This window comes from Acipenser ruthenus, chromosome 4, assembly GCF_902713425.1.
Source record: "Acipenser ruthenus chromosome 4, fAciRut3.2 maternal haplotype, whole genome shotgun sequence".
Classification (NCBI taxonomy): domain Eukaryota; kingdom Metazoa; phylum Chordata; class Actinopteri; order Acipenseriformes; family Acipenseridae; genus Acipenser; species Acipenser ruthenus.
Window position 1 is genome coordinate 63,597,489 of NC_081192.1, and position 26,987 is coordinate 63,624,475.

The window sequence follows — 26,987 nt, forward strand, 5'->3', positions numbered from 1 at the left end:
TTAAAAGGAAGTTAATTAGGGGGCATTTATCTTTCATATTTGAGGGCACAGTGTCATTGATTTTAGTCCTCTAATTTACAGAGTTCATAACCAGCAGTGAAGAAAGTTACACCAAAGGTCAGAAAAGTCATGGGAACCATTCAAGGACCTAATGAGCTCAATGTAATGCCAAGAGGGTCACCTAACTGAACTCAAAATATATTTCAAGTTTTATTTAAAACAATACAAAGTATGCATAAATATACAGTGAAGTTCAGTGATAGAAGAGCTGAATTGTGCCTTCACCCTATGCAGTAAGACATACTAATGCGCTAATCTGGGACCAACATAAGGACCTATGTCTTTCTTTTTCTGGCAGCATGCATTACCAATGCCTATTCAGAGAGAATACAAATGTGATGCGCTATGTCTGCAATTTAATTTTCCTTTATAACGTGAGTATTTTCAACTATTAATTGACAATTAATTTTTTTCAGAAATGACATTTTTCAAGCCATCACACACACATATATATATATGTTTTTGTGCATAGTTGAGTCGCTTGGCCTTGTTTCCACGTCGGAGGTATGGCTTTTTGGCCGCAAGTCTTCCATGAAGGCCACTTCTGACCAGACTTCTCCGGACAGTAGGCGGGTGTGTGTATGTCTATCTACCTACCTATCTATCTATCCATCTCTCTCTCTCTCTCTCTCTCTCTCTCTCTCTCTCTCTCTCTCTCTCTCTCTCTCTCTAACTCACATAGTTGTAGTATTTCTAAAGAAGTACTTAAAGATAAAATAGTTTTGTTTGTTGATTTTGAAATGTATTTGGGGTGATAAGCGCCATTAGGGGGGTATTTAGTACAACAGTCTATTAGCGAGGGTCTTCCCTGCAGAAAGAGTTTCAGCAAAGGGTGCTAAACTTGCAGCCAGCTGAGACTAGAGTTGGGATTTGGTACCACAAAATGTTCCTGTCTGGACAACTGAGGAAGTCAGCACCGGTCACTTTTTTTTGTAAAGTAACAAAAACACGTATTCACTGCCAAACATTAACTACTTTAGATGTGTAACTACTGCAGTATAGGATACTGACCTTAAGGTTAGGGTTTTGGTGTAGGGAGATGACTATTAATTGTTTTATTAACAATAACATGATAGCCAATCAGAGTGCAGTGTCCTGAATTTCGTGCGTGTTACCTTTGTAAAGACAGCATTTGGAACACATACTTCCCGGCCTCTACTGGAAAGTCAAGGTTCACAGCAAACAATACAAATTAGGAGAGTATACAACAAACAGGTAACTAAAACTTTGAAAACAAATGCAGCAATATTGTCCAAATAATTAAGTGAAAGTTCGGTGCTGTCAGTCATCTCCAGTTTCTGTTCAAGAGGCTACATTCCAATCTAAATAAACATTTAATAGTATTGTCATATTTTATTTAGTTCGTTATTGCTTTGCTTAAAATTGGAAAACAAACAACTACCTTGCATATGAAAACGTTAACTTCACAATAAACGTTTTATATTTATGAACTGCGAGCCTTTCATCTCGACTCACATCCAATCCTCTGTGCCCAATGAGTTTTTTTTCTTGCACATGCTCAGTGACGGCTCTGACCACAGGCCAGTTCTCCATCTGCACTCCTGGCCGTGTTGGTGCATAGCATAAAGCAGTGAGAACCCGAGATACCCAGTAACTTAAGCGATGTTCTCATGGAGCTCGTTAGTGTCGCTGAGTTTGATCTATGTTTCTGTCCACAATGTACTGTAAGATTTTAATAAGATGTTTGTGTATTTTGAGATTATCTTTTTTTTCCTTGCCTTAAACATCTACGATTTCGTCCAGGCTCAGGGTAAGCTATTTGATTTGTTGTTTATCTATTTAAAATCATGCCAGGCCTTTTAGTACATGTTGAATTTTAATTTTTAAAAATGTTATGTTTTTTTATTATTTAATTTTTTATTGATTGAGTGTTTATTATATTTACCAGGGTCGCCAAACTGTTCAAGTACTGTACGAGCAGTGTTTCTCGAAGTTATGAACAAATTGCGGTGATAATTTAGATGTGAATGTTGTACCGTACTGTAACTGAATACCACTTATAATATACGAATTACACCCGGTTGGAAGAAACACGTTTTTATATATTAGATAAATTTAATCTTGCATGTAATTTTAAAAAATATGACCATTGCTTAAATGATGTTATATAAACTTCATGCAACAATATAAACACAATATTAAGTGTCTGAGTTGGCACTTCTCCACTTCTGCGGAATATGCAGTTGTCAATAAGTCACTTATTAATTACTGTTACGGTGACACTAGCAAAATACATGTTATGATTCTTGTTTGACAAGTGGGGTTTTTAGTAGTGAATTCCCACGCATGTGTGGTACTTTTTATAAAATGAAAGCAGGTTTGTGTACAGTAGGCTACATTATCCCTGAAGACATACACTCTTAATGCTGTGGTTCGTAGCATGTATATTTACGTCAGAACTTTTAAAAACGCTTCATGAACAAGAACCGATGATAAACATCGTATATTAAGCCATACAGCGCAAATGAAAACAAGGGTGACATAATTGTGTGTGTGTTTTTTTATAAGTTAGCAGAAGTATTGTTTCGCTATTTATTTAATAGAAGTGCAATAATGCAATGTTAGAAATGTATAGCATGACTTTTTTTCTCAAAAAGGTCCGCGCGTTTTGCTCAGTCACGCAATATTTTACTGTTGCATATGTAAAATTACACAATTTATGTATTTTATAAAACGCCCTGGAATATTTAGCGAATACAAGTGTTTATAGTAATGTGGTTGGTTTAACTACTTTTAGGCGTCAAGGGATTATACTGTAGAAAGAAACCCATACATTTAATAAATCCGATTAAACATGGAAGTTGCATTGGTACTATGTTTGCCGTGCCATACAATGCAACAAGAGTGCTTAAAAGTACTTTTTTTTTTTTTTTTTTTTTTTTAGCTCGCTGCGCTGTTGCTGTAGTGCGTTTGGCGGTGGGGGTGGGGTGAACGAGTATCTGGAGCGACTTTGAAGTCCAGAAATGTGCTATTTGTCCACATGCTGTCAGGATGTGGTTTTAACGCGGTGAATATCGTTCTAGAGTTACCATCTAGAGACATCTGTCACAGTATGGCGTATAAATAAAAGTCGGTCCAGTTTTTATAACTTCACCCTAGGTAGGATGTCCAACTTTGTTGTGGAGCATGCAGAGTGAAAGGGGTACATTTAGGGATAGAGGAAATATTACTCATAAGGAAGGAGATTACCACCTGACTTGTACATATTTTAAAACAAGTTGGTCTGTTTAACATCTGGCTACAGCCAGATTCAACCCTGAGAAATAATTTGCCCTTCAGAGTTTAATGGTCTAAGAATATCATAACTTCCCTGCCCTGCTGCAGTGTATTGCATGTCTTAAATGACAGCCCCTCCACCACCACCACCACCAATTTCAAAATGTATTCTAAGAAGGTAACCACATCCCATTCCACCCCATCCCCCAGTTCCTGCAATGCTTCCTAGGTTGGTCACCCTGCTTTGGAAACAACACATCTGCTACCAATTTTCTCCCCTTTTAAGCAAGACTCAGTAACATTTAAAAAAAAAAAAAAATGGCAACCCTGCCCCAGGTTTGACATAGCAATTTTGTGCCCTCAATTTGTTTTTATATACAGTATTGATGTTTGTTCTTTTTTGTATTTTTGTTTTCTGCTGTCATCCTTATGCCTTTTAACCCTTTCAGTAGTTTTGGACACGTAATATTTTCCATAACACACAATCTCTTTAGCTTCATATGAGGCTGTCATGCATTTGCGTCTACCATACGTCTCCATATAAAGGCTAGAAGTGTTTTTTATGAGTCCCCATATGAGGTCGCTATTAAAGAAAGTGTTTAAAGCCACTTATCCATGGAAAAATAAATAAAAAATGCATTTTGTATCGGAGCTACGGAACATTCATTTATGTATGTGTTTTTGTTTTTCAAAATCATACAATCTGTGTGTTTACTCGAAGACCAATTTTCCAATGTTGGAAAAAGCTAAAGATGGTAACACTCCAACAGTACCTGTATATAAAATCCCACCTGTATATAGAATGTAGTTGTTTCTCGCTAGTTCTGGTACAGTTATATTTGCTGAGCTCATAGCTATAACTTTCCACGAGGAAGAATGTGTGCTGTATGTGAGAGAGAAGGGTTGCTGTTGAAGCCCAGGGTTGACACAGTATCGGTACTATTGAATGGTTACATTACTGTGGTGTTCATCTCCACCTGCTTACTCTCCACATTATGAACAACTTTTAATTTGAGTGGCTATCAACCTATTTTCAGTCGGCATATGACAAAGTCTGATGGTAGCTACTAACCAGCTGCAGTGTAAAGCATCTGGCAGAATTATGTGAATGGTGTGCTGTTTTGAACCTGTAAATAGCTGTTTTTTCTGCACGGTTCGCAAGAACATAAAACTTAAAACAAGACCGCAAGCTGAACTCAGGATTAAGTGCAGTTGTAATGTGATGGAGTGGAACATTTTCTTTCTAATCTAATGCCAAAAGGATTATCATTTTTTTCCACAATACCTGAACATGTGGGGGAAGAGATCCAGATTTATGTTCTTTTATGTTTTGTTTTTTTTAACATAAATACTTTTTAACATGTTAAGATCAGTTTGGTTGCTGCCATCTTGCCATAGTAAATAGTAATGTGGTTATGCTTATATTCTGCATTTATACATGTACAACAGTAGAACTTATAACAAACACTTAAAAAAAAAAAATATATATATATATACTGTATATATATATATAGATATTTTTTTTTACAAATAGCGGTAAAGACATGGCAGGATATGTGCTATAACAAATCACAAATCATTGGTTGTTCTTCAGTGCAACATAGTTTGAGTTTAGGATTGGTATAAAAGGGATTGAACGAGCAGAAAGACTTAACTGTTCACTTGCCTTGCCTCTCAAGACCGCTGTAGTTATTGGGGGAGCTCACATTGGCGTTGCTTGTGCCAGTAGATGACTTCAGTCTACTGTACAACATGTTTCATGAGCAACAAATTTAAACATACAGAAAATAAAACTCAAAAAAGGGACGTTATTCTTCAAAACAGATATTTAAAAAATGTGGAACATTGACAACTTAGATTAAAGGTAGCATTGGGACTGGAAATGTGCAAGCCTTGCAATAGCATTCATGGGAAAATATGCACATTTCAACTTTCTTTTCACACTACAATAGTATTTACGAGATTCATTGCGAATAGAATAGTGAGTTTTACTTCAGGTTCAACTTCAAAATCTGTGAAACCTCAGAAATGAGAAGGCAGTGCCTCAGATCACTGCTGTGTCCCACTGTGTAACGTAAGTTATCATAAACCAGTACGTCTAAACTGGTAATTTATTATTAAGAAAATTAGTTCAGGGCTTTAGTGTAATTTTACAGTTCTTTGTTTCAATAAAGTTATAGAATAAAACATCACAGAACGCATCAGTGCAGTGTCATCTATTGCTTTATGCAGCATGGTTATTCCAATGCACACATTGTAATTCACACACGTGCAGCAATCATACAACTATTTACAAAAATAAAACAAAACGAAACTTATTCTGTATTGAGTTCTGTTGGTAACCGGAATTCAGGGATCACACAATACAGCTTATATAATTTGGCTGAGTCCAACACAGATGCGTCTGTATAAATTAAACAATGTAGTGTAATATTTTGCATTTGAGTCAGCCCTTATCTGCCATCTTCAGTGATGCCATGAACTCTTGGTGATGGAGTCCGACCAACACAGCAAAATTCTAATAAAGGTAAAAGTACAGACCAATGGAAGTTTAAGCTGCTTGCAGGCTTGGGTGCAAAGGCTTAGACCAGTCTGAACAAGAACGTGTTCATAAACAGTTTTACAAATCTAACCTTACCAATACAAATGTTTCTTTCTTTTATAGTCATTGAAACTAAATTAACAAATTAGTTAATTTCATAAACAGCCTGCACATACTGTATTGTAATTACAGCAACCACATTTATATTCAGATTTCACATGAATACTATAATTTAGAGCATTGTAACAGTACTTCTGCGTTGTACTGCTGTGTTTTTTTTCTATTCTCTTTTTCTCTCTTTTCTTTCACTTTCACTGAAGGGAGGAGGTCTGAGGTTAAGATGCTATGGAGTGTTTTGGTATGTCATCCTAAATTTCTGATTTATATCCCTAAAACTTGATGGCTGTTACGGTTGGTACTCACACTGGCTCTAATGGGTGTCAGGTTAGGACGGACGGACGGACGGACATGAACTGCACTCTGAATTCCAGGTTGGACCGCTCCTTCTTAAATCCAGCACCCCCTTCAAAATCTTCTATGATTATTCGTTCATTTCTTGACACATATGGAGCCTCTGATCCGTGGTGCTTTCTTTTTCCAACTGCTCGGCAGTACTCCTTTTATTTCACCTGTCCATCAAACGTACTCCTGTATGGACAAAAAAATTACTTCCCTTTGTATGCTCTTGTACTTACCACAGTATAGTCGTATCAAACCATGCACCTCTGGTTTTGTAGCTTGATTTTCCCAGGCAGATGGCAATGCTTCATTTTTGGAGTCTCCGCCACTTACTATCTGATCAAAACTTTGTCCAGTTCATTTCTTCCCAGATAGACCTTTTTCTGGACACCAACTAAATTCATGGAATGTCCTCAGCCACTTTATGGGAAACCCTAAAGGTGTATTTATGCGGACAAGTAATTTCGTACAGTGCTCAACTCCACAAGCTTTGAACAGGGCGGCATTCAGAACTAACTGACCTTATTTTGCAGTTCGATCAGCAACATGCTAACGCTCCCACTCTGGAACTCTATAAGCAACGTTTGTCTCTACAACTGAATTCGACCTTCTCTCTACTAAACAGACAGAGCAATTGATGATTAGATCACTATATGAGCATGGTGACAAGGCAAGCAAAATTTTAGCCCATCAACTGCATCAGTCTGCTGCATCACATTTGATCCCACAACTTCATACTCAATCAGGCCTACCTACAACTGACCAGCAGGAGATTAATGATCAATTAAAAATATTTTATTCTTCTCTTTACAAATTGGAATCGCCTGCCGATCCTGCATTAACTGATTCTTTTTTTGAGAACCTTCCTGTTCCAGTTTTGGATCCTGACACTAAGGCCCACCTGGATGAGCCTTTTACCACTGATCAGATAACTCAAGCTATTAGGTCAGTACAGAGTGGTAAATCTCCTGGCCTGGACGGGTTTCCCATAGAGTTTTATGAGAAATTTAGCCTTAGATTGTCTCCCTTACTGAGCACCATGTTTGCTGAATCTTTTACATCTCTGTCCCTACCGCCTATGTTATGCTAAGCCTATTGAAACAGAATAAGGACCCTCTCGATTGTGGATCTTACTGCCCCATATCGTTTCTTAATGCAGACTTTAAAATTCTTGCTAAGACCCTAGCACTCCGTCTTGAATCGGTTCTCCCCTCCATAGTCTCGTCTGATCAGACATGGTTTGTGCAGGGCAGGCATTCTTATTTTAATCTTTGCCGTCTGTTCAATATCATATATATCTCCCTCTTCTCCTCTGCCTGAGGTTATTCTTTCACTAGATGCAGAGAAAGCTTTTGATTGTGTTGAGTGAGACTACCTGTTTGCTACTCTACATAAATTTGGCTTTCGTCTCAATTTTATCTCATGGATCAAGCCGTTATATACCTCCCCTACAGCCTCTGGTCACACAAATAATATGCAATTACTTCCGGTGTCGCTCTACACTGATGACCTTCTTTTATATATTTCTGATCCTATCTCCTCCCTCCCCCGTGCTTTAGCCATATTACAGCAGTTTAGTAGGATATAAACTCAACCTACACAAGAGTGAATTGTTTGTTATCAATTTGGTGGCATTTAACTGTCCCCTTGATATTTCCCTTTCAAAATTGCATCCGAAAGTTTCACCTACCTGGGGGTCTCTGTTACACGCTCATACAACAAACTCTTTAAATTTAACTTTACTCCCCTACTAGAGCGTATTAAAAAATACTTTCTTCGTTGGTCAATTCTACCTCTTTCTCTGGCAGGTCGCATCAACACTGTCAAGATGAACGTACTCCCTAAGTTTCTCTACCACTTTCAATGTATCCCTGTTTTTATTACCAAAAGGCTTTTCAATACTGTTGATAAGGTGGTTTTATTTGTTTATCTGGAATAAGAAGCCTCCCAGAATCCACAGAGATTTCCTCCAAAGAATTAAACCAATGGGGGGTATGGCCTTGCCCAACTTTCAGTCTTATTATTGGTTGGCTAATATCTGAAATCCTTTGCGTTGGTCACGTTTTCACCCCCACCTGGACAGGCTGGTGTGGTTGGCTATGGAGTCAGCCTCTTGTCGCTTTACTTCCCTTCCCGCCCCTACTAAGCTCTTTCCCTCTCAACTTCTCAGTTTAGTGTTAATCTGTTGGTGTGTCACTCCCTCTGGATCTGGTCTCAATTTAGGAGGCGATTTGGTCTGCAGTCCATAGCCATATCTGCCCCTGTTGATGTAAACCATCTGATCCCACCTTTGGTGAAAGACTCTGCTTTCAGGTTATGGTATAGAAGTGGTATTAAATCTCTTAAAGATTTATACATTGACAATAGTTTTGCATCATTTGGCCAGCTCTCCCAAAAATCTAACCTACCTCAAAAACACTTTTTTTTGTTACTTGCAAATTCATAACTTTGTGCAAAATAAAGTGGCTCAGTTTCCTCTACTGCCTCCCAAATCCACTATTGATTCAATTCTAGAATTCAACCCTGACTGTAGGGTTGTTATATCATTGAAAACCCTGTGGGAACAGGATCTAGAACTCCAACTGATGACATTTGGGAATCAGTCCTTGCTCGTGTGCATTCCTCTTCAATTTGTGCTCGACATGGGCTCATTCATTTCAAAGTTTTACACCGCCTACATTTGTCAAAGGTCAAATTGGCCATTATACCCTGAACTGGATAACAACTTGTGACAGATGCAAACTAGCACCAGCTTCTCTTATTCATATGTTATGGTCCTGTCCTGGGTTGGCTCCATTCTGGACCTCTGTTTTTGAGACCCTGTCTCAATCCTTGCAAGTACCCATTGACCCCACTTCACTCATTGCAGTTTTTGGTGTGGTACTCGACAGTGCTCCCCTATCAGGGCTGCAGTCTGACACTGCGGCCTTTGCAACTCTACTGGGTAGGCGCCTAATATTGTTTGGTTGGAAACAGGCTGCCCCACCCTCCCATGTTCACTGGATTAGGGATCTCATGTACGGTCTTAAATTGGAAAAAATAAAGTTTACACTTAGGGGATACACTGCAAAATTTTATAAAGCACGGCAACCCTTTCTCTTCTATGTTGACAGTCTCAAACTGCCCGCCCTTCCGTAAAATAAATAAAATGAATATTCTAAAAAAGTAAAAACAAACATGACTCTCTCTCTCTCTCGACTGTCCTTTTCTTCTTTATCTTTTCTTGTTTAATTTGTAAAAACCAATAAACAAAGTTTTAATAAAAAAATATATAATAATTGATCGATTTAATCTAGTCTACCCACGTGCAGTAGAAAAAAGCAGTGCATGAGAAAGAGAAATCTAGAAAGATGGCGGAGAGTACCAACATTTTGCCATAGCTCAGAACAGTGTTTTTCAGCTGTTATTAGGGGGGTGCCAAGACCTAACTGGAAAATACATTTTTCTGACTTTGTGGCGATTTGTAAAAGCTCCATGGTGAATGGCAGACTCAGTGGGTCTCCAGGATGATTGACTCTCCCAGAGCTTGTGTCGGTTCAGACCTGTTGTAGCTCAACGCCTCTATCACCCAGCTCTCCTTCATTTGAAAGTATAGCGGTGGCGGGTTTTAATATTAGATACATTTTGTTCACAAATAAAATAATAATCTAGATTTAGATACAGCTTCAGTTTATAAATGGGGGGTGGGGGGGCTTAGCTTTTAGTTTCATTTATGTGATTTGCTGCGTGCAGAATGAAGAAAATGAGCTAACGAGGGAACAACATTTTATTAAACAAATCTTTAATTAATTAATTAATTAATATTAATTAATTAATTAATTAAAATTTTATTTTACTGTTTTAGAAGGGGAGGTAGGGAGCAAAAAAAATATCTCTGAAGGGAGGGCGCAGCAAAAAAAGGTTGGGAGCCACTGGCTCAGAAGGAAGGAAAAATGACTACAACTTGCAAGATTTGCTCTTCGGGCCTTTCCTTTCACGGCAGTACTATGAGTTTATCTTATCATCTGAGTTGCAAGTAAGTAGATTTCTTTTAAACAATGTGTTCTATTAGTTTAAATCTGTACCATAGCAGTACATTTACAGCTCTAGCCTAAGTCTTAACTAAAATAAAATAAAATAACACGCAATCAAATGAATTACCTGTTAGTTTAAAGTTTATGCAAAAAACAGCCCAACATATCCAACACAGTATTGGTTGTAGTGCCGTTGCTAATTTACAGTAACGCATGGCACAGTATTTTATGTATTGTATTAAAAGACTTGCTTCGGCTAACTTCAGATTACATGCAAGTAAAACATTTTCATTTATTGTCAAATTGTTAAATTAAAGTTGCCTGTAAAACATTAGGTGTAAATGCTTGTAAAAAAAAAATAGCATTAATACGAATTGTTACTTTTAGTTGTATTTCACTACAATTGCATATTATAGCAAACGGGTTTGATTAATCGGTTGATTAATTAATCGTCCAGATTAATTGATTAAAAGAAAAGCAAAGGTTAATACCCCTAGTTTAAAGTTATAGATAAAATACAAACTGACAGTTTCCATAAAAAATAAATTGAAACATTAAAATTAAAATAACACAGAAAGGGTGTTCCAACTAGAATGGAACCATACATTAGGCCTCTTTTTTTTGGTATTTGCAAAAAGCATTCCATTAATGGGTAGGCACCTTTTACCCATATTAAAATATTGCGGTCATGGCGTGCAGGAATATTCTATAGAAGGATCAAGGGGCTTAACCCTCTAGTGATGTGTAGTTACGCCCATTATCGTAAATGAGGTTTGACAGGGTGGACGAGTGGTCTGACGTCACGGCAGAAGCAGGAAGGGAAAATAAAATGACACCAGGGCAAGTACTGCAGTTCAAAGTAAGACGCGGCTGGCCGCCGTTTTTATTAAATAACAAAAATAAATAAAAGGTTTGAACAAAAAAACACACTTTGTGCTCGCAGGGCAAAATAAAAGGGTAAACACAAAATAAAATAAACTATACAGGTCAGACTGGGCAGTCGCTGTCACTGTTCCTGTAAAGTATACTTAAATGTCCAAGTCTCGTTTTCTCACGTTCTCTCCACTCTCATTCCTCCTCTGAACTCCCACCTCGAGTGTCGAGAGCTGCAGGCTTTTATAACAGGTGACCATCTCCTGATTAGCAACAAATTAAATCACCTAATTAATTCGGGAGATGGCCACCTTCTGCACGAGTTTTTTAAAATACCATGTGGATGGGGCTTCCCATCCACGTTACTAAATAATAACAAAATAAACAAACGGTTACGCCGTCAAAATACATAATAAGCCCCGCGGCACTCGGCGTCATATAAATTACAATAAAACAAATAAACAATACAAAATAACACAGGGACGGAGGGGGACCCCGCTCTAAAATAAAATAAACAAAACAATGTACAGGGCTGCTTGCTATATTGGGATATTGGGAAATGGTTATGAACCCAGTTTTTTGGGGTGAAAGGCAATTAGATTTGACCACGTGTTCACTATTTTACTACAGATAAGAACTTAGTCAACCTTTCTAACTTTTGTTATCTTCTGTGCTAGGCTTTTTAAAATCTTATTCACAATAAATTAGGGGTGTCGTACAGTCAGCACTCGGATATCCGTTACCCAGATACACGTCAGTCGCATTTTACCGCCCTCGTATTAAGAATAAAATCAATCCCCATTATATATCCATCCAAACATCCATTATTTGTATCCACTTCATGCTATAGAGGATTGTGGTGAGCCAGAGCCTAACTCAGCAGACATAGGGACACCCTGGACAGGACGCCAGTCCATCGCAGGGCAACTAAGGGACAATTTAGAGAGGCCAATCCACCTAGCCAGCATGTCTTTGGACTGTGGGAGGAAACCAGAGTACCCAGAGAAAACCCACGCAAACACGGGGAGAACATGCAAACTCCACACAGACAGACCCCTGAGGCTGGAATCGAACCCAGGACCCTGGAGCTGTGAGGCAGCAGCACTAACCACCACGCCACCGTGCCGCCTCCCATTATATATATATATATATGTATGTAACAAATTAATGCACTTAACCATCACACGCGATTTCCGGTTTTCTGATACAAAGCCCATCTCTTCAATGTTGCAATGTACTTTTTCCCTCACTTGCCAAATCAGCCTGTCTTTATTGTGCAGTTGCGCAGCACTTCCTCCAATTTCACATGACAAAAATGCAGCAAAAACAAAGCGAATGAGACAAGCTATGGTAATGTAAAAAAGTTAATCATTAAACAGTTTTAGATACTGTGATGCATTTAAAAAAAAAATCTGTGGTCTTTAGTTGCTTTTGTGCATTTTCATTTGCAAGTGAACTGTGACATTAGGGCCTTATTTATCACTATATTCTGCAATTTTGAATACTGACTTTGGATACCATTTTAATTCTGGAAACTGGTGTTGTTTTTTTTAATCTTTTGCTAAATTGCATTGCCTTTTATGTTTTACACAGTTCTGTGCATGGGTAACATTTTGATTTTATTTTACTGTTGGGTCGTTAATGGGGAATTTTACCTACTGCTACAATACATACCAGATTTAAAAGTATGTACTGCATTACAGTGCACGTGTCGTCTCTTTTGGCAAATGATATTTTCAGAATCATCGTTCTGAATTAAAATACTTCTGTTGAAAATGTAGTACTGTACCAACAAAACCAACTACAGTACATCTAAATATAAATGGAAGCCTTCTTATTTTAAAACACAGTCCTTTCAGGTATGTATTTTTGACATTATCTTTTTTGTGTTCCCTGAACAAACGAAAGGGTTGGAACGGACCAAAATAAAATAATCAGATATGCGTCAGCGGCACACTTGTTTAACCGTCACTGAAGTGAAAATTGTATAGGGTCAGATATGTGAGTACTGACAAGTAAGAATAAGGTGAGACCACTTTTTTAGGAAGTAAATAGGCTCATCTTGGCGTAATATTATGCAAAGCTGCTGAACCATGTGGTCTTCTGAATGATAGACTATGCAGAACATAAGACCCGCAGAAGTAGCTGGTAGTCAGCCTTAGCCATTAAATGTGGTGAAGCAAAGATTTATCAGAATATGAAAGGAGACTCGACTAGTGGGATCTCCATCACGGACTGCAGCTGCAGCTGGGAAAACAAGCACCACTCGTGTCTTAAAATAAGACAAATACTAAGTGGGTAGTTCACTAAACAATTCACTTTACCATATGCTTTCATGTCCATTGTCACCCAGTAATGGACTTGGAGTTGCTGATTCGATCAATGGATTGGAAATTCTGAAGTATGTATGATACCGCGTTTCCATGCACCACTCAACCCGTGTTGAAAACGCTGCTGCCCCTGGTACCGCGTTTCTATGTAAATTCAGCCAGCCTGCATTGGCTGCCGATCCGAGCTGCCCCTGATTTTTTTTTTTTTTCTGAACCTGTCCCAAAGCGGGATGGGTGGAAGTACGTCACCACACTGACCAATCAAGTGACAAGTGGGCGTTTATTTTTTTTTTGTGAAAAAAAGCTCCAAAGAATTGTTTGGATTATCAGAAGCAAAGTAATAGCGCCCATCCTTTCGGTTTTGTAAACAAATGAAAGTCTTACTGGGAAATAACCGCCAACTGTCGAAAACTTGCATTGCATGGAACCAGAGTCTTTTGCCTCAACTTGGGTAGACCTTCAATGGGGGTTCAGGAGGAATGTGGGAGACCCCGGATCACCGCGGATTGGATCCATGCTCATGGAAACTAGGTAATAGAGTCTGGCTCTTGTACCATTATGCTCTGCATTCAGTAAAGACAGAAACCAGAAGAAGGTTAGTTTGATCTGTGAAAACTCAGGATGGAAAATTTGATTTCTATTTCGGTTTTATTTTTTTTACTTTATTTCTTTTTTCTCCAAAACTGTTTTCTGTGTTAAATGTAAGTTCAGCAGCCCACTGAATGACACTAGCAGTGCATATTTTGAATCACAGCAAAGTTAATTGTCTGTGTCTGGTTTCAGTTCATGTTTGATCCGTTTTGCCTTGCTGTCAAATACTACCCTTTTAAGTTTGTTTAATTCCTGCCAGACTAAAGTTTGGACATCAAATATCTGGTTTAAAGAATTTTGCACATGACGTTGCTTAGCTGTGTTCCTTGCTGAAAACAATTTTCCATTTAAAGCGGAGTGCAAATAACTGAGAATTCCTTTGATGTGGGCTGTGTGTGGCATTCTTCTTTATTTCTTTAAAAGCAAGGACACAGTAGCAGCCCTAAAACCGTAATGCTCCCTGTGCACCAACAGTGTGACTAGTGTATCCTAGCATACAGTGTAGTGTTTACTATCAAGGAAAAAGAGACTCGTGCAGCTCACCAGATGTTCAGCTGGCTCTTGTGGGTTCATTTCTAATTTACATTTTTTATTTATTAATTACATTTGGAAAGCTGTACTTTACGGTAACATAATTACTCCAAAATAATTAATACAAATTTACAATTTTCAAGTGTTAACAGACAGAAGTCTTTGGTGGTCATAATGAAGTCACTTACTTTATCTATCTATCTGTCTATCTATCTATCTATCTATCTATCTTGTATTCGGATACAAAAATCAGATGTTCGTATTCGCTGCAAATGACAAAAATACCTTGCACTTATTTACTGTCTTGCCAGAATTTGCACGACAGTTTCAAAAAATGGCAAATGGAAAAGAGTTCTGTGTGAAATGTGAGACTAAGATATATAAAAAAAACACAGAATCAACACAGCAGCTCTTGAGCCTCAATTTAAAAGTTTTAGACAACTAAAAAGTAACAAACCAGATTGTACACGCACACGCATTGTGATCTCTATGGAAAGCCATCTAGAACAAAAATGTGTTGTGCTGCTTTTAGAGCGGGTCAGAATCTCATGGGACAGAAAAAAGGCAAGCACATCAGTGAAGTGCCTCGCTTAAATAGTACCCAACTTTCTGAAACTGTGTAATTTTTATTTAGACTGTATATAGTGTATATATTTTGTAATACAAAGCCATTTCGACGTTTGTTTTATTTGAAGTGTTTAAAGTTAAATTTCAGTTTTCATGTGCTTGTTCAGCTACAAAAAGGCACAAGTAAACCTCATGTTATTACTTTATGAAAATGTGTCTGGCCACAGTTTACTGTGAAGAAACAGCAATGACAGAGAATGAAAAAATAAATAAATAAAACGCGTTGTCAACTTTATGTACTATTTATTTTGGGAATAAACAAAACAGCGTTTAACTTGAACTGCTATTTGTCATCAATTGTTTTGTATTTAATTCACTGGAGTAAAGTAAGTCCTACACAACTTATTCTTTACTCCTGGGGTATTTTTCTATTTTAACATGTTACATATTGTAAGGTCTTGCTGTAAAATAAAGGCACACACACAGGGCCGTGGCCACGCCCCCTGCCCCTGCTGCTATGCTGGCTCTGCCTGCGTTCAGAACAATATAATGGCTTTTATTACTTTTTGAAAAACGAACGAATATTGAAATTAAATTTATTTAAATTATCCGAACATGAAAATCCTGTGTTCGTCCCAGCACTAATATATATATATATATATATATATATATATATATATATATATATATATATATATATATATATATATATATATATAATTAGGGGTATTAATGATTAACCACATCTGTGGGCTTTGATTGATTAAAAAAATTGATTGATTAATCTTGTCTACCTGCGTGTGGGATCAAAAAACAATGCACGAAAAATAAATATTGAAACATGGTGGAGGGCACTTACTGAAAGGTATGCACAATATCTCAGAATAAAGAACAAAAATGACTGCAACTTGCAACATTTGCTCATCGTTGCTTTCCTTTCACGGCAGTACTCCTAGTTTATCATATCATCTTAGTCGCAAGTAAGTTGATTTTACTTTGTGTTCAACTTATTTCAAACGGTTTCAGAAAATGTATAATGTTGAAAAACGTTTGGCTTAGTGATTTAACTACAGAGTATATAGTTTGAGTTTGCTGCTAGGAGCATTAAATCCTTAGGTGAGAAGTTACATTTCTATTGCTGTACACGTTTTTTTGTTATTATACTCAGTCAAAAAACACAATTAATCAATCGTTTTAAAACGTGCAAACAAGAGTGAATCAAATAAACAAATACATTTTGACGTTAGAAACAATCGAACACACGCCTTCCCCCTTTTTCACTTTTAAAAGCAATATACACTTTTTAACCCAGCCTCAGCACCATTGATTTTTTTAATTCTCTCCCTCCCCTTCCAATGAAACGTTCAAATTAAAAAAAGCGAGTAGTGAGCCCTCCCAACCCATAAAACACCACAAATAGCAATTTAAAAATAAGTTCATATTTTTAATTACTCACTTTTTGGCTAACTTCTAATAACATGTAAGAAAATATTTCACTGTCAAACTGCATGTAAGTAAATATACAGTATGTATCAAACATTAGCTGGCATTATGAAACATTTGCAGTAAATAGCAATATGGTATTTTAATTATCTTTCAGTACAATTTCATATCACTAGCAAACAGGTGTGATTAATCGATTGGGTAGATCGGATGATTAATCGCTCAGTAGAAAATGTCAAGATTACACCCGCTAATAACACTGCTGAAACACTTTCGAATAGAATGCTTGAGCAATGCGAGTATAAGAGTTATGACGACTACAAAATAGTTCAAATAGAGAAGGACGGGAACTGTTTCTTTAGATGTTTAGGTGTGGTTTTATACGGTTCACAAAATGACCATCGAACAATTAGACATGATATAACAGAACCAATGGAAAGCAATATAAAACAATATGAAATGTACATCGACTCAGTGACCCATATTGAAAAAATGAAATTAAGTGACGGGAGTATAGATTCTTGGGCTACAGAGGCAGAAGTTCTGGCAGCTGTAGACCTCCTAAATAGGCCCATACACGTATACATAGACTTAAAGAACAAGGACTGTTTTAAATACGAAGGCACAATAGAAACTATTAAAAATAAGAACGATCCAATTAATCTTTTGTACAATAACCATTTCTCAGTTATTGTATTTAAAGACAATGAAACCGGAAGAAAATCTGAATACTGTGGCATAATTAAGAAAGATAATCAAAATAAATCTAAAACAGTAAATATAAACCAGGTTAAAGTAAATAATAAAATGCAAAATACAGAATTAAACATGACTAAGACAGAGAATTCAAAACAGAAAGATAGGAGACCCAAAAATAGAAATGGTACCAAATACACTAAAGATAAGACAGAAGACATAGTATTTGATTTATCAAGTAAAACTTTAACCACATCCCAAAAAGCAGTACTGAGTAAAGGACTTAAGTTTATACCGACTAAAAGATACATCGATAAAGATAAACTGGCCACTGAATTAAAGGAGTGGGAGAGACGCATGAGATTAGCAGAATATTTTTTCATTGAAAATATCTCAGATTCAGAGGGTAATTATGAGCATGGGATTAAGGTTAATAGTACAAGCACTTGGACTCCTCCGGATGGAAGAGATAAATGGTTAGATATGTATATTGAAGTAGTTAAACAAGAAATAATAGTAGGGCTAAAGAAAAGATGTAAACTTAATTTAACCAATATTGAAGAACAAGCTATAACTGAGTTGTTAAATGATGATATAATGATAAGACCAGCAGATAAAGGCTCAGGAATAGTGATAATGAACACAGATGACTATATGAAATCTGTAGAATGTGAATTAAATAATACAGATACATATGAAGAAGTTAAAAGCAATAAGATCAATAAATAGATAAAAGAGGTTAAGGAAATTGCAGAGAGACTATACAATAAAGGAATTATATCAAAAGAATTAAAAAAAATACATGCAGCCACATAATGCAAGAACAGGCCTAGCAAGAGGAAATCCTAAAATGCACAAAGAAAATCACCCTATGCGAATGATAGTCAGTACAATTGATAATCCAACACACATAATAGCTGAAATAGCAGAAAAACAACTTAGGTTGCATGTTGAGAAATTACCAAGCTATGGTAAGGATACAACACAATTTTTAATAAGACTTGAATCACTAAAACACAACCTTCCAGAGAATACAGTTTTATTTTGCATGGATGTAAAATCCTTGTACCCAAGTGTCCCTTGTAAAGAAACTTTAGAAGCTTGTCAAAAAGCACTAGATAATAGACTAGATAAATCAATACCAACAGCAGAAGTGCTGAACATGATCAACATAGTTTTAGAAAACAGTTATTTTACATTTGTTAATAAGAATTACAAACAAAACGATGGTACAGCAATAGGATCTAAATTAGGAATGCATTTTGCCAGTACATACATGGGGAAATGGGAAGAACAATTACTTAGAAAATCAGACATGGAGAAGAATCTCTTTTCCAGTTTCATAAAATGGCAAATGAAATACACAGTAATATTAAGGTGGACCTTCGATGGACAAAATACATTTTTAGATACCATAGTAAAACTTGAAGGTTCAATTGATACTGACCTCATCTGTAAACCTACTGACATGCACCAGTATTTACACATGTCCTCTGCACATCCGATACACACTAAAAGGACAATCCCAAAGGGTCTAGGAATAAGAATACGAAGAATATGCTCTAAAGAAAGTGACTATGCAAAACAAAGAAATGTATTAAAAACAAATCTTAAAAAAAGAGGATACAAAGAAAGAATTATAGAGATGGAGTTAAGAAAAGTGGATAAACTAAAAAGAGATGATCTACTAGATTATAAAAATAGAGATAAAAAGGTCAAAAGAGTCCCATTAGTAATGACTTACTCTAAACTTTTGCCCAATATTTCTAAGATAGTTTGGAAAAACTTGCGGATTCTACATAATTCAGAAAAATTAAAAAAAGTATTTCTTAAGGCCCCAGTTGTAGCATTCAAAAGAGAAGCTAATTTAGGTGATATTTTAGTTCACAGTAAACATAAAAGAATAATTGACAAAATAGGTTCTACGAACATGTGCACCAGTAAATGTAAAGTGTGTAAATACATGGACAAAAGTAAAAATATAATTAAACATAAGAACACATATCCACTAAAAACTAATACCTACTGTAAAAATAGCAATGTTGTTTATGGAATAGCCTGTGAAAAATGTGATGAAATCAAATATGTTGGAGAGACTGGAAATTCATTCAAAAGTTGTGCATGCTGATGCCCTGGGGCCAAATCAAGACTGATCCTCAGAGCCAGCATTGCGTGATATAATAAAAATATAAGTTTATATAAAGTAATGTTAGTTAGAATTAATATAGATTCAAAGATAGAAGTAAAAATGATGTCACAATATATAGAACACCATTACATCATGTAAGAATAAATCATGGATTTGAATGTAAACAATAACAAGTAGTTGTCATGCCGTCAAAAACCTATAAATACCTCCAATGTTTTGATTCAAACACATATATATATATACACATATATATATATATGTGCTTAAAAAAATCAGTAAAACATCATTGAGTTTGTCCAGCAGTAGTTTAGCGGTAAAAAAAATATTGGCTCCCTTCCTGGAACTGTACCTACTTGATTTATCCAGAGCTCCTTTATAAACTACAAAAGATGTTTGCAGACATCACTTAATGTTTTTTTTAAAAAAATACTTTATCTTCTTCGTTAAATGAGTCACCAGCAGAAATATTCAGATGTATGATAGGACTGCACTACTTCGACATGTACTATAATCATTGTTATCTAAACTTGAAGCATAGGTTTGTTTAGATTACGTTTCTTGTTTTCTGATAGGAAAACATTTACTGAAGCTTTTATACAGTCAGGCCGATAACATTTCAGAAATGGGAACAGAGATATACTTTGAAGCAAGCAGTTCTTAATGCAAGATGAATGAAGAGGAAAGCATCAGCATTGTCTGATGTAGGCATGATGTTGATTACCCATGAAATACAAATCAGTAATGCTGCCGTGTCCCACAGTCATTTTGCACTTTGTACTGGAACATGGCTGCCTGGGGCTAAAGCAGTTAGCTATTCAAGACAATCTGTGATCTGAGATTTATTGGACAGTTTCACAACAAACAGGTTATTTATGAAGAAAAATCAGTTTGCATGTTTCGTGTAGAAATCATTTAACCTACAAGCGTAAAGCTTGGGAAGTTTAAGCTGTTCGTTATTAGCTCTTTATGTTTATATTTATGTTTGCTAGACCAATTTGTATGAAAAATATTTTTTTCTGGTTTGCTCCTAAAAGTTTGTCAATAGGATATTGAGACTGAGTCTACAGGGTTGTAAGGGAAACTGCTATGTAAGTTACCTACTGTTTTCAGCAAGTTCTGTGGATTTATTATTGACTGTGACAAAATAATACAGGATTGCAGCAGTATAGATTTATTGTCCCTGGGGAAATAGCACGGTTTCATTGACTGTCCTTACTACATAAATGTGTCTGGTAATATCATGGTAATGTCAGCTATTTAAAACCTGAAGTAGCTTGCAGTAATGACTATTGTGAAGTGAGATAAATGTTGATGACCTGTATTTCTTCCTTGGTAGGGCTTTGTTTTGTGTGTGTCATCTTATGTCTAGAAGTTTGGTGGAATATGGAAATAAAACTATGCTAAAAACTGTTTTGTATCAAATTTGAGCCTGAATTTTGAGTTGAATTTTTTTTTTTTTAAATATAGTTTGAAGTTCATTTGACCCGCCATTAAATGTACATGGGCACCCTAATAGGTTCAAACATAGTGTTTTGTTTGTTAAGGTTTTAATTTCTTTTTTCTTTTTTTTTTAAACAAGATTTGTCATGCTGTCATCATGCAAAGGATTACTCACCATGTAGGGAAGCATGTGATCAGGTAAGTTTTGTGATAAATAACTTTTTATTTAGTTGTATACATTTTCAGTTTGTATACCATAAATCAGATTCGGATTATTTTCTGAATGGTCTTGTTACACCTTTCGGTCCCATAGAGTTTCCAAACCATGTCCTGCTAACCCAAATAGATATGTAGCTGTCCCAGATTAGTCTGTTAAAATCCTTTTGAGCTGTCATTTCTGCTGTCTCTCTTTTTTTTGTTCGAATTACATTTTGTAGTACTGTATATTAATTTATGCTTTCTGTCTTTAAATGTCTGTTTATCAGGCCTTATACACAACTGTACATGATGTTCTCCAGACATCTCAGTAGAGTGTGTAGTAGTACTGCTGTCACTCGCATATTGATTTTTGGTTGAAACTACCAGGACTTGTTATTGATCTTCCACACATGCAAATAAATGAACCATGGTATACCGTCATGATAATCATGGTGCAGTCTATTTAAGTCGTTGTCAATACTGTAATGTACCTTAACCGTGATATACCAACCATCCAACCCCTAATCAATTCCTTCTGACTAAAAGTTAGAAGTTTAAAACGTCCCTGTTGTCTCAAACGATCACTTTGAAACATCTTGTGTCACCAGGATGTGACAACTGAAACAGGAAATGGTTTACCAAGTGGATCTAAGCAACAGGAATGCATGAACTCATAGCTAAAACTAATATTCCATACAAGTTGTTTTTCTAAGTAGTACTGTGCCCTACTAAATCCAGATTCCTAGTGTCAAGCTAGTTATTGGGAAGAATAGCTGGTACTGTGATCTGATGAATAACCTCTATACTGTTGAAAGGCCATCTACAATATCTCTCTGTTTCATAAGGCCACCTATAAGCAAACCTCATAATCAGGTTTGACTGTTACTGGAGGGGAATTATGTTTTCAAAATGGAAATTCATTTTGGTCCACTTTTTAAGTATTTTCTTTGCTACCACACCCCTCCTGCAAAGACCTTATGTTGAATCAGCCTTGATAAGTTTGAAATGCGGCTACTCCCAGATTGTATTCAGTGAAACCTTTTATGTTTTCATTTTAATAAATAAGTAAATAAATAAATCCAAACCTTTTAATAATACAATTTTCTCCTCAAAAACACGAAACAATCTGTCTTGCTATTATCATTGTAGACTTGCATGGTATATAACAAAATAATCCAGTTGGAGGACTTTTTATAGAAACCTGTACCTCCTGTTCTTGTTCAGTCAGGACTGAATAACCAAAAGGCCATTTTCTGCAGAACTCTATTGACCCTGCCCATAGTGGGTAATTTAGAGATCTAAGCTTTGTAACTATGAAAGCGAGTCATTGACAAACGTCAAGTATTCCCATCCGATGTGAAGCTGTGCAGAACAGCCTCCTGTTCTTTACTGCATCTGCCAGAAGGAAATGTATAGACAGAAACTGGAAGATAATACAGGTTTTGTTATTGTGGCAAAGCTGTCAGTGTTAGGAATAGAAGTTGCAGATAATCTGGGGGTTTATCTCAGAGTAAAATCAACCAGATGTGAGGCTGTATGTCTCGAAGAGTAACTAATTACAGGCACAGAGTCTGGTCCAGTATCGCAGCATAATGTACCTTTCAAGTTTTGTTACTTGCATAAAAGGCTATGTTGCCTGCAGATTTCTTCTTGTCTGTTTCACCTTGAATAAAAAACTCAAGTAGACAACAAATGTTCAGCAGTTGAATTTGAAAGAATGAGTTTTTTTTTTTTTTCCCCAAACAGCTTGCTACCACAAAAAGTGAATCTCGGTTAAAACACCTGCTGCAGCGACTGCCGAGTTATTGTCCAGAATCTATGGTGAGCAGAATTCATGAGTTTTTTTTTCAGTCACATCCTCCACAAAAATGTTATTGTAATAATTATCCCCTGTGGTAATGGGGAGAACTGGAAGTGTGGATGGCTATCAAAATCTAATTTAAAGCATAGCTACTTTAAGGAGGATTTGTAATCTTAGAGAGGGAGTTTAAAATGATATCTTCATTTTTGTTTTACTGTTCCCTTTCCTTTATGATGTTAGCAATCATTCTGAATGTTTCTTTACTCAAAAAATGTGGGTTTTGTTGTCTTTTATCTGAGTTCAGGAGTTGCTCTTCAGTTTCGTTGCCTTCAGTACATAAAAAAAACATACATTTCTGTACACATATGTAATCACCTTTTAAAAACTGAAAATGTCAAATACAAATTAAAACAAAGCACAATATAGGAATAATTTAAACTACAACCACTCAGATTGATTGCTAATCTCACAAAAATGAAAGAAGCACTAAAAATGAATACTTACTGTATAATTGGTATAAGTTACATGCATTCAAATTTCACTATTTGCTTTGTTCTGTTTTAGGGTGAGCTTTGGATCTGCATCAATGCCTCCTTACCCGGTAAGTCTGTACTATAGCATATTAAATTGTCTGTATGCTACAACATCATGACTGAACTGTTCAATAGTTTGCTGTATTTAGTAATGCCAGAAATATGTATACAAGGCACATTTTTACTCGGCCAGTAACCCCAGTGTATTGTTTTTGGCACCTATATAAAGCAAGTTGTACAGCATGGAGCCTGGAGGAGATGCATAGTGTTTGGATACAACTGTTGGACCAAAGTAGTGATTTATCTCTGTAATGATTTTTAAAAATTTCCCTGGGTCTTCCAAACATTTTTTGTAGAATATGTTAAATACTGAACAGTATGAAGTAGAACAGCTGAAATTTGCACTGCAGTCCCAATTCACACTAGCTAAGTCATTTTAGATAATATGCAAGATATCAAGCAGACAGATATTTAAAACAATACATACTTTAGGTAAGGTGTTAATGTGCGTATTGACTAAAATGCATTTGCTAAAGTAACAGGGTTATAACAATTGATTTATACATACCTGTACACAGACACATTTTGTATACTGCATGCTTTTCTGAGGAGATGAACGCTGCGAAGATTCTTCTTTCAATGCCCTTTTATTTTGCAAGCAAAGGTGGTATCAGTCTTTACCCTGCTGCTTCTCACAGCTCTCTATTCTGTTTAGTAATTTTTTCAAATAGTAAAACTACATTGTTGTTGCTATTAATAATACCTTATTGTCTACCTTTTTAAAGAAAAAAAGAAAATGCTAAATGTAAAAATGTAAATTCGGAAATGTTTCATGTGTTCTTTTTGTTGACACAATGTAAAAACAAAAATAAATCATGATTATGTATTTATTGCATTCTTTTCTATGCACTGTAAAAGCCATGCATATTTGCTACCAAAATATTTGACGAATCACACCCATAAAATCTATTTTGCTCCAGAAATGTTGGCGCCCTGTTGCCATATACAATATGTATTGTTAGTGGAATTTGATTTTGCGTTTTTTTTCATACGCGAAAAACACATAATAAAAGGCTTGCAAATATTTATGGCTTTACAGTATTTTTGCATAATACATTATATAGGCTACAAAACATTGTTGATAAACAGAATGATCAAGTAACGATTAAAACAAGGTGTTTTTACATAACAGGATATTCTGTAGTTATCTATATATATATTTTTAACTCTAATTTGAAATATAACAATTTCTACTCATGTGGGAGGACTTGCACGATACTTGTTTTGTTTCTGTTTTGTTCAAACCTTTTATTTATTTTTACAATAAGCCGGTGCACCAGCGCATTCATTCATACCTCAGTGCTGTCTGTGTCTGTCTCCTCCCTGGTCTGACATCACCCACCAAGCCAATCTGTTCACACGTGCTTATAGTATTTACTACTTACACGTATTGTGCACTCAGCCGTGGTTTTTAGTCCCTCAGCGGCCTTGTGCCCCTCGAGAAGCCAGCATCTCCGTTGCCTCTTCCCCGGGATCGAACAACCTTAAGTCGGCTACTTGTACTCTCTCAGGCTGCTAGCTTCATTGAAGTTAAAACATTTAATTGTGTTCTTTGTTATGAAAATGATATGTAAATAACGGTAATTGAGGTTGGTACTGTTTGTGTGTAAGAATTTGTTTCTCTGTGTGTTTTTCTGTTTTTTCCACAGGAATACGAACGCATCAGGAGTCCTGTGTTTGACCTAGATGCGTGCTTCGGGTTAAGCGGCCTGCAGTTTCTCCCACAGTGTCTCGTTGCCACATTAGTTCTGCTTGCTCCAACAGTAGGCTGTCCTCAAATTTCAGACTGTTGGGTTAGCCAGGAGTGCTATAGGTGGGCATCCCTATAGATTGCTCCCGTGGTAACTGTAGGTCCCAGACCTGCTCCCGTTGCCGCTGGTACACTGTACAACAAACAAAGTTACCTTCTTATGATTCAATAGCAGTTGCTGGGCTGGGCTCAGCTCTGATTCTGGTCTGACTGTTCGCAGTCCTTCCCACAGTGTTTCGTTGCCGCTCTAGTTTCTGCTTGCAGTGCCATTGCGAAGGCAGTCAGGGCTCTGACTGCAGGCTTCCTACAGTCTTAGGGCTGCGTTGGCTTGCCAGAAGCTATATAGGTGGGCATCCTTATATATTACTTCTTTGGTAACTGTATGTCACAGACCTACCCTGTTCCCAACACTTTATACACACCGAACAGCGAACGAGATTACCACACTGGTACAAATGTACTGTACTGTACCATACTGTGTGTACCGTGCCATGTGTCTACAGTAGTACGTGTACTGCACCATGTGTACTGTACTGTGTGCACTGTACCAAGTGTACCGCACCGTTGACACTGCTGCGTGCACCACACCGTACCGTGGGTACAGTGCCGTGTATACTGTACCATTACCGCACCATTCAGTACAGTACTCGTGCTCAGGCACAGTACAGGTACTCAAGACGAGCGGTTCACCCCAGTTCAAGTCACCCTCTTTGAGCCTTTTCACACTAGCACACCCAAGCCGAGCCCTCATGGTACGGCTAGTTTCACACTGGTCATTTTGTCGAGCCGATCTGAGCCGGAACCGTGAAACTCGCAAGATATCTGGTACTGGCTCGGTGTTGACCAAGCCTGGGGGTGGGGCTAACTCGTACTGTCCGAAACAATAAAGTCTACCAAAAGATTTCACAGGAATTGAGAAATATAGGACTAAACGACAGCGCGAAACAGTGTTGTGAAAAAAAAAAAAAAAAAAAAAACAGGATTACAAAAAAAACAAAATGTCATAACAATAAAAGCAGGTCAGACCGCAAAAAAAGTAAATATTATGATTTAATGGACGCAGTTCTTGGTCACAGACCTGCAACGACCGGCGTCGATATGTTGAATTTTGCGAATTGTCTTCTGGAATCGATGTGCAGTCCCACACGGAATGAACGTGAGTTTACATATTACAACATTCTTTACGCTTTGCCACTTTTTATTTATTTATTTATTTATTTATTTATTTATTTATTTGTTTATTTTTTTTTATTTTTTATTTTTTTTAAGTATTTCTCCTTTAAATTGTTTAACGCTGACAGGTATTTAAAACGGAGAGAGAAAAAAACTTGGTGTGTTAACTGCAAGATCTGCTGCTGTTTCATTAATTGTATTCCATATGTTTTTTCTAATGAATAAAGTGATCAGTAATTGTGCATATTATTTTGTGGTTCCTTTATAAACTTGTCCTTAACAGAAAATAAATAAATAAATAAATAATAAGATACAGAGATTTTGTTTTTAATAGGCCTACTTTAAATCTATTTTTCTGAAGTGTTTACTGACATTTTTCAAATACTATCTCTAACTTTTTAAAGTTATTATTATTATTATTAGTAATAGTTAATCTAACTTTAATAATATTAAATTAAATTATTCCGTTTCTATTTGCATTCAGCAAAATGTGAAAAACAAATACAAACAATATGTTTTTTTATTTTTTCACAACACTGTT

The 26,987-nt window shown here is 36.4% G+C and overlaps 1 protein-coding gene across 2 annotated transcripts in view; it reads left to right on the forward strand.

The window, feature by feature from the left end:
* Positions 1–1,609: 1,609 nt before the first annotated feature.
* Positions 1,610–26,987, forward strand: part of LOC117400670 (reversion-inducing cysteine-rich protein with Kazal motifs-like) — a 74,753-nt gene continuing 49,375 nt past the window's right edge. For both annotated transcript variants that reach the window (XM_034000937.3, XM_034000938.3), the window contains exons 1-4: positions 1,610–1,831; positions 21,071–21,129; positions 22,876–22,950; positions 23,495–23,531. In XM_034000937.3, the coding sequence (XP_033856828.2) occupies positions 1,762–1,831; positions 21,071–21,129; positions 22,876–22,950; positions 23,495–23,531 (241 nt within the window). In that variant the 5' untranslated portion in view covers positions 1,610–1,761. The remainder of the gene's footprint in view (positions 1,832–21,070; positions 21,130–22,875; positions 22,951–23,494; positions 23,532–26,987) is intronic.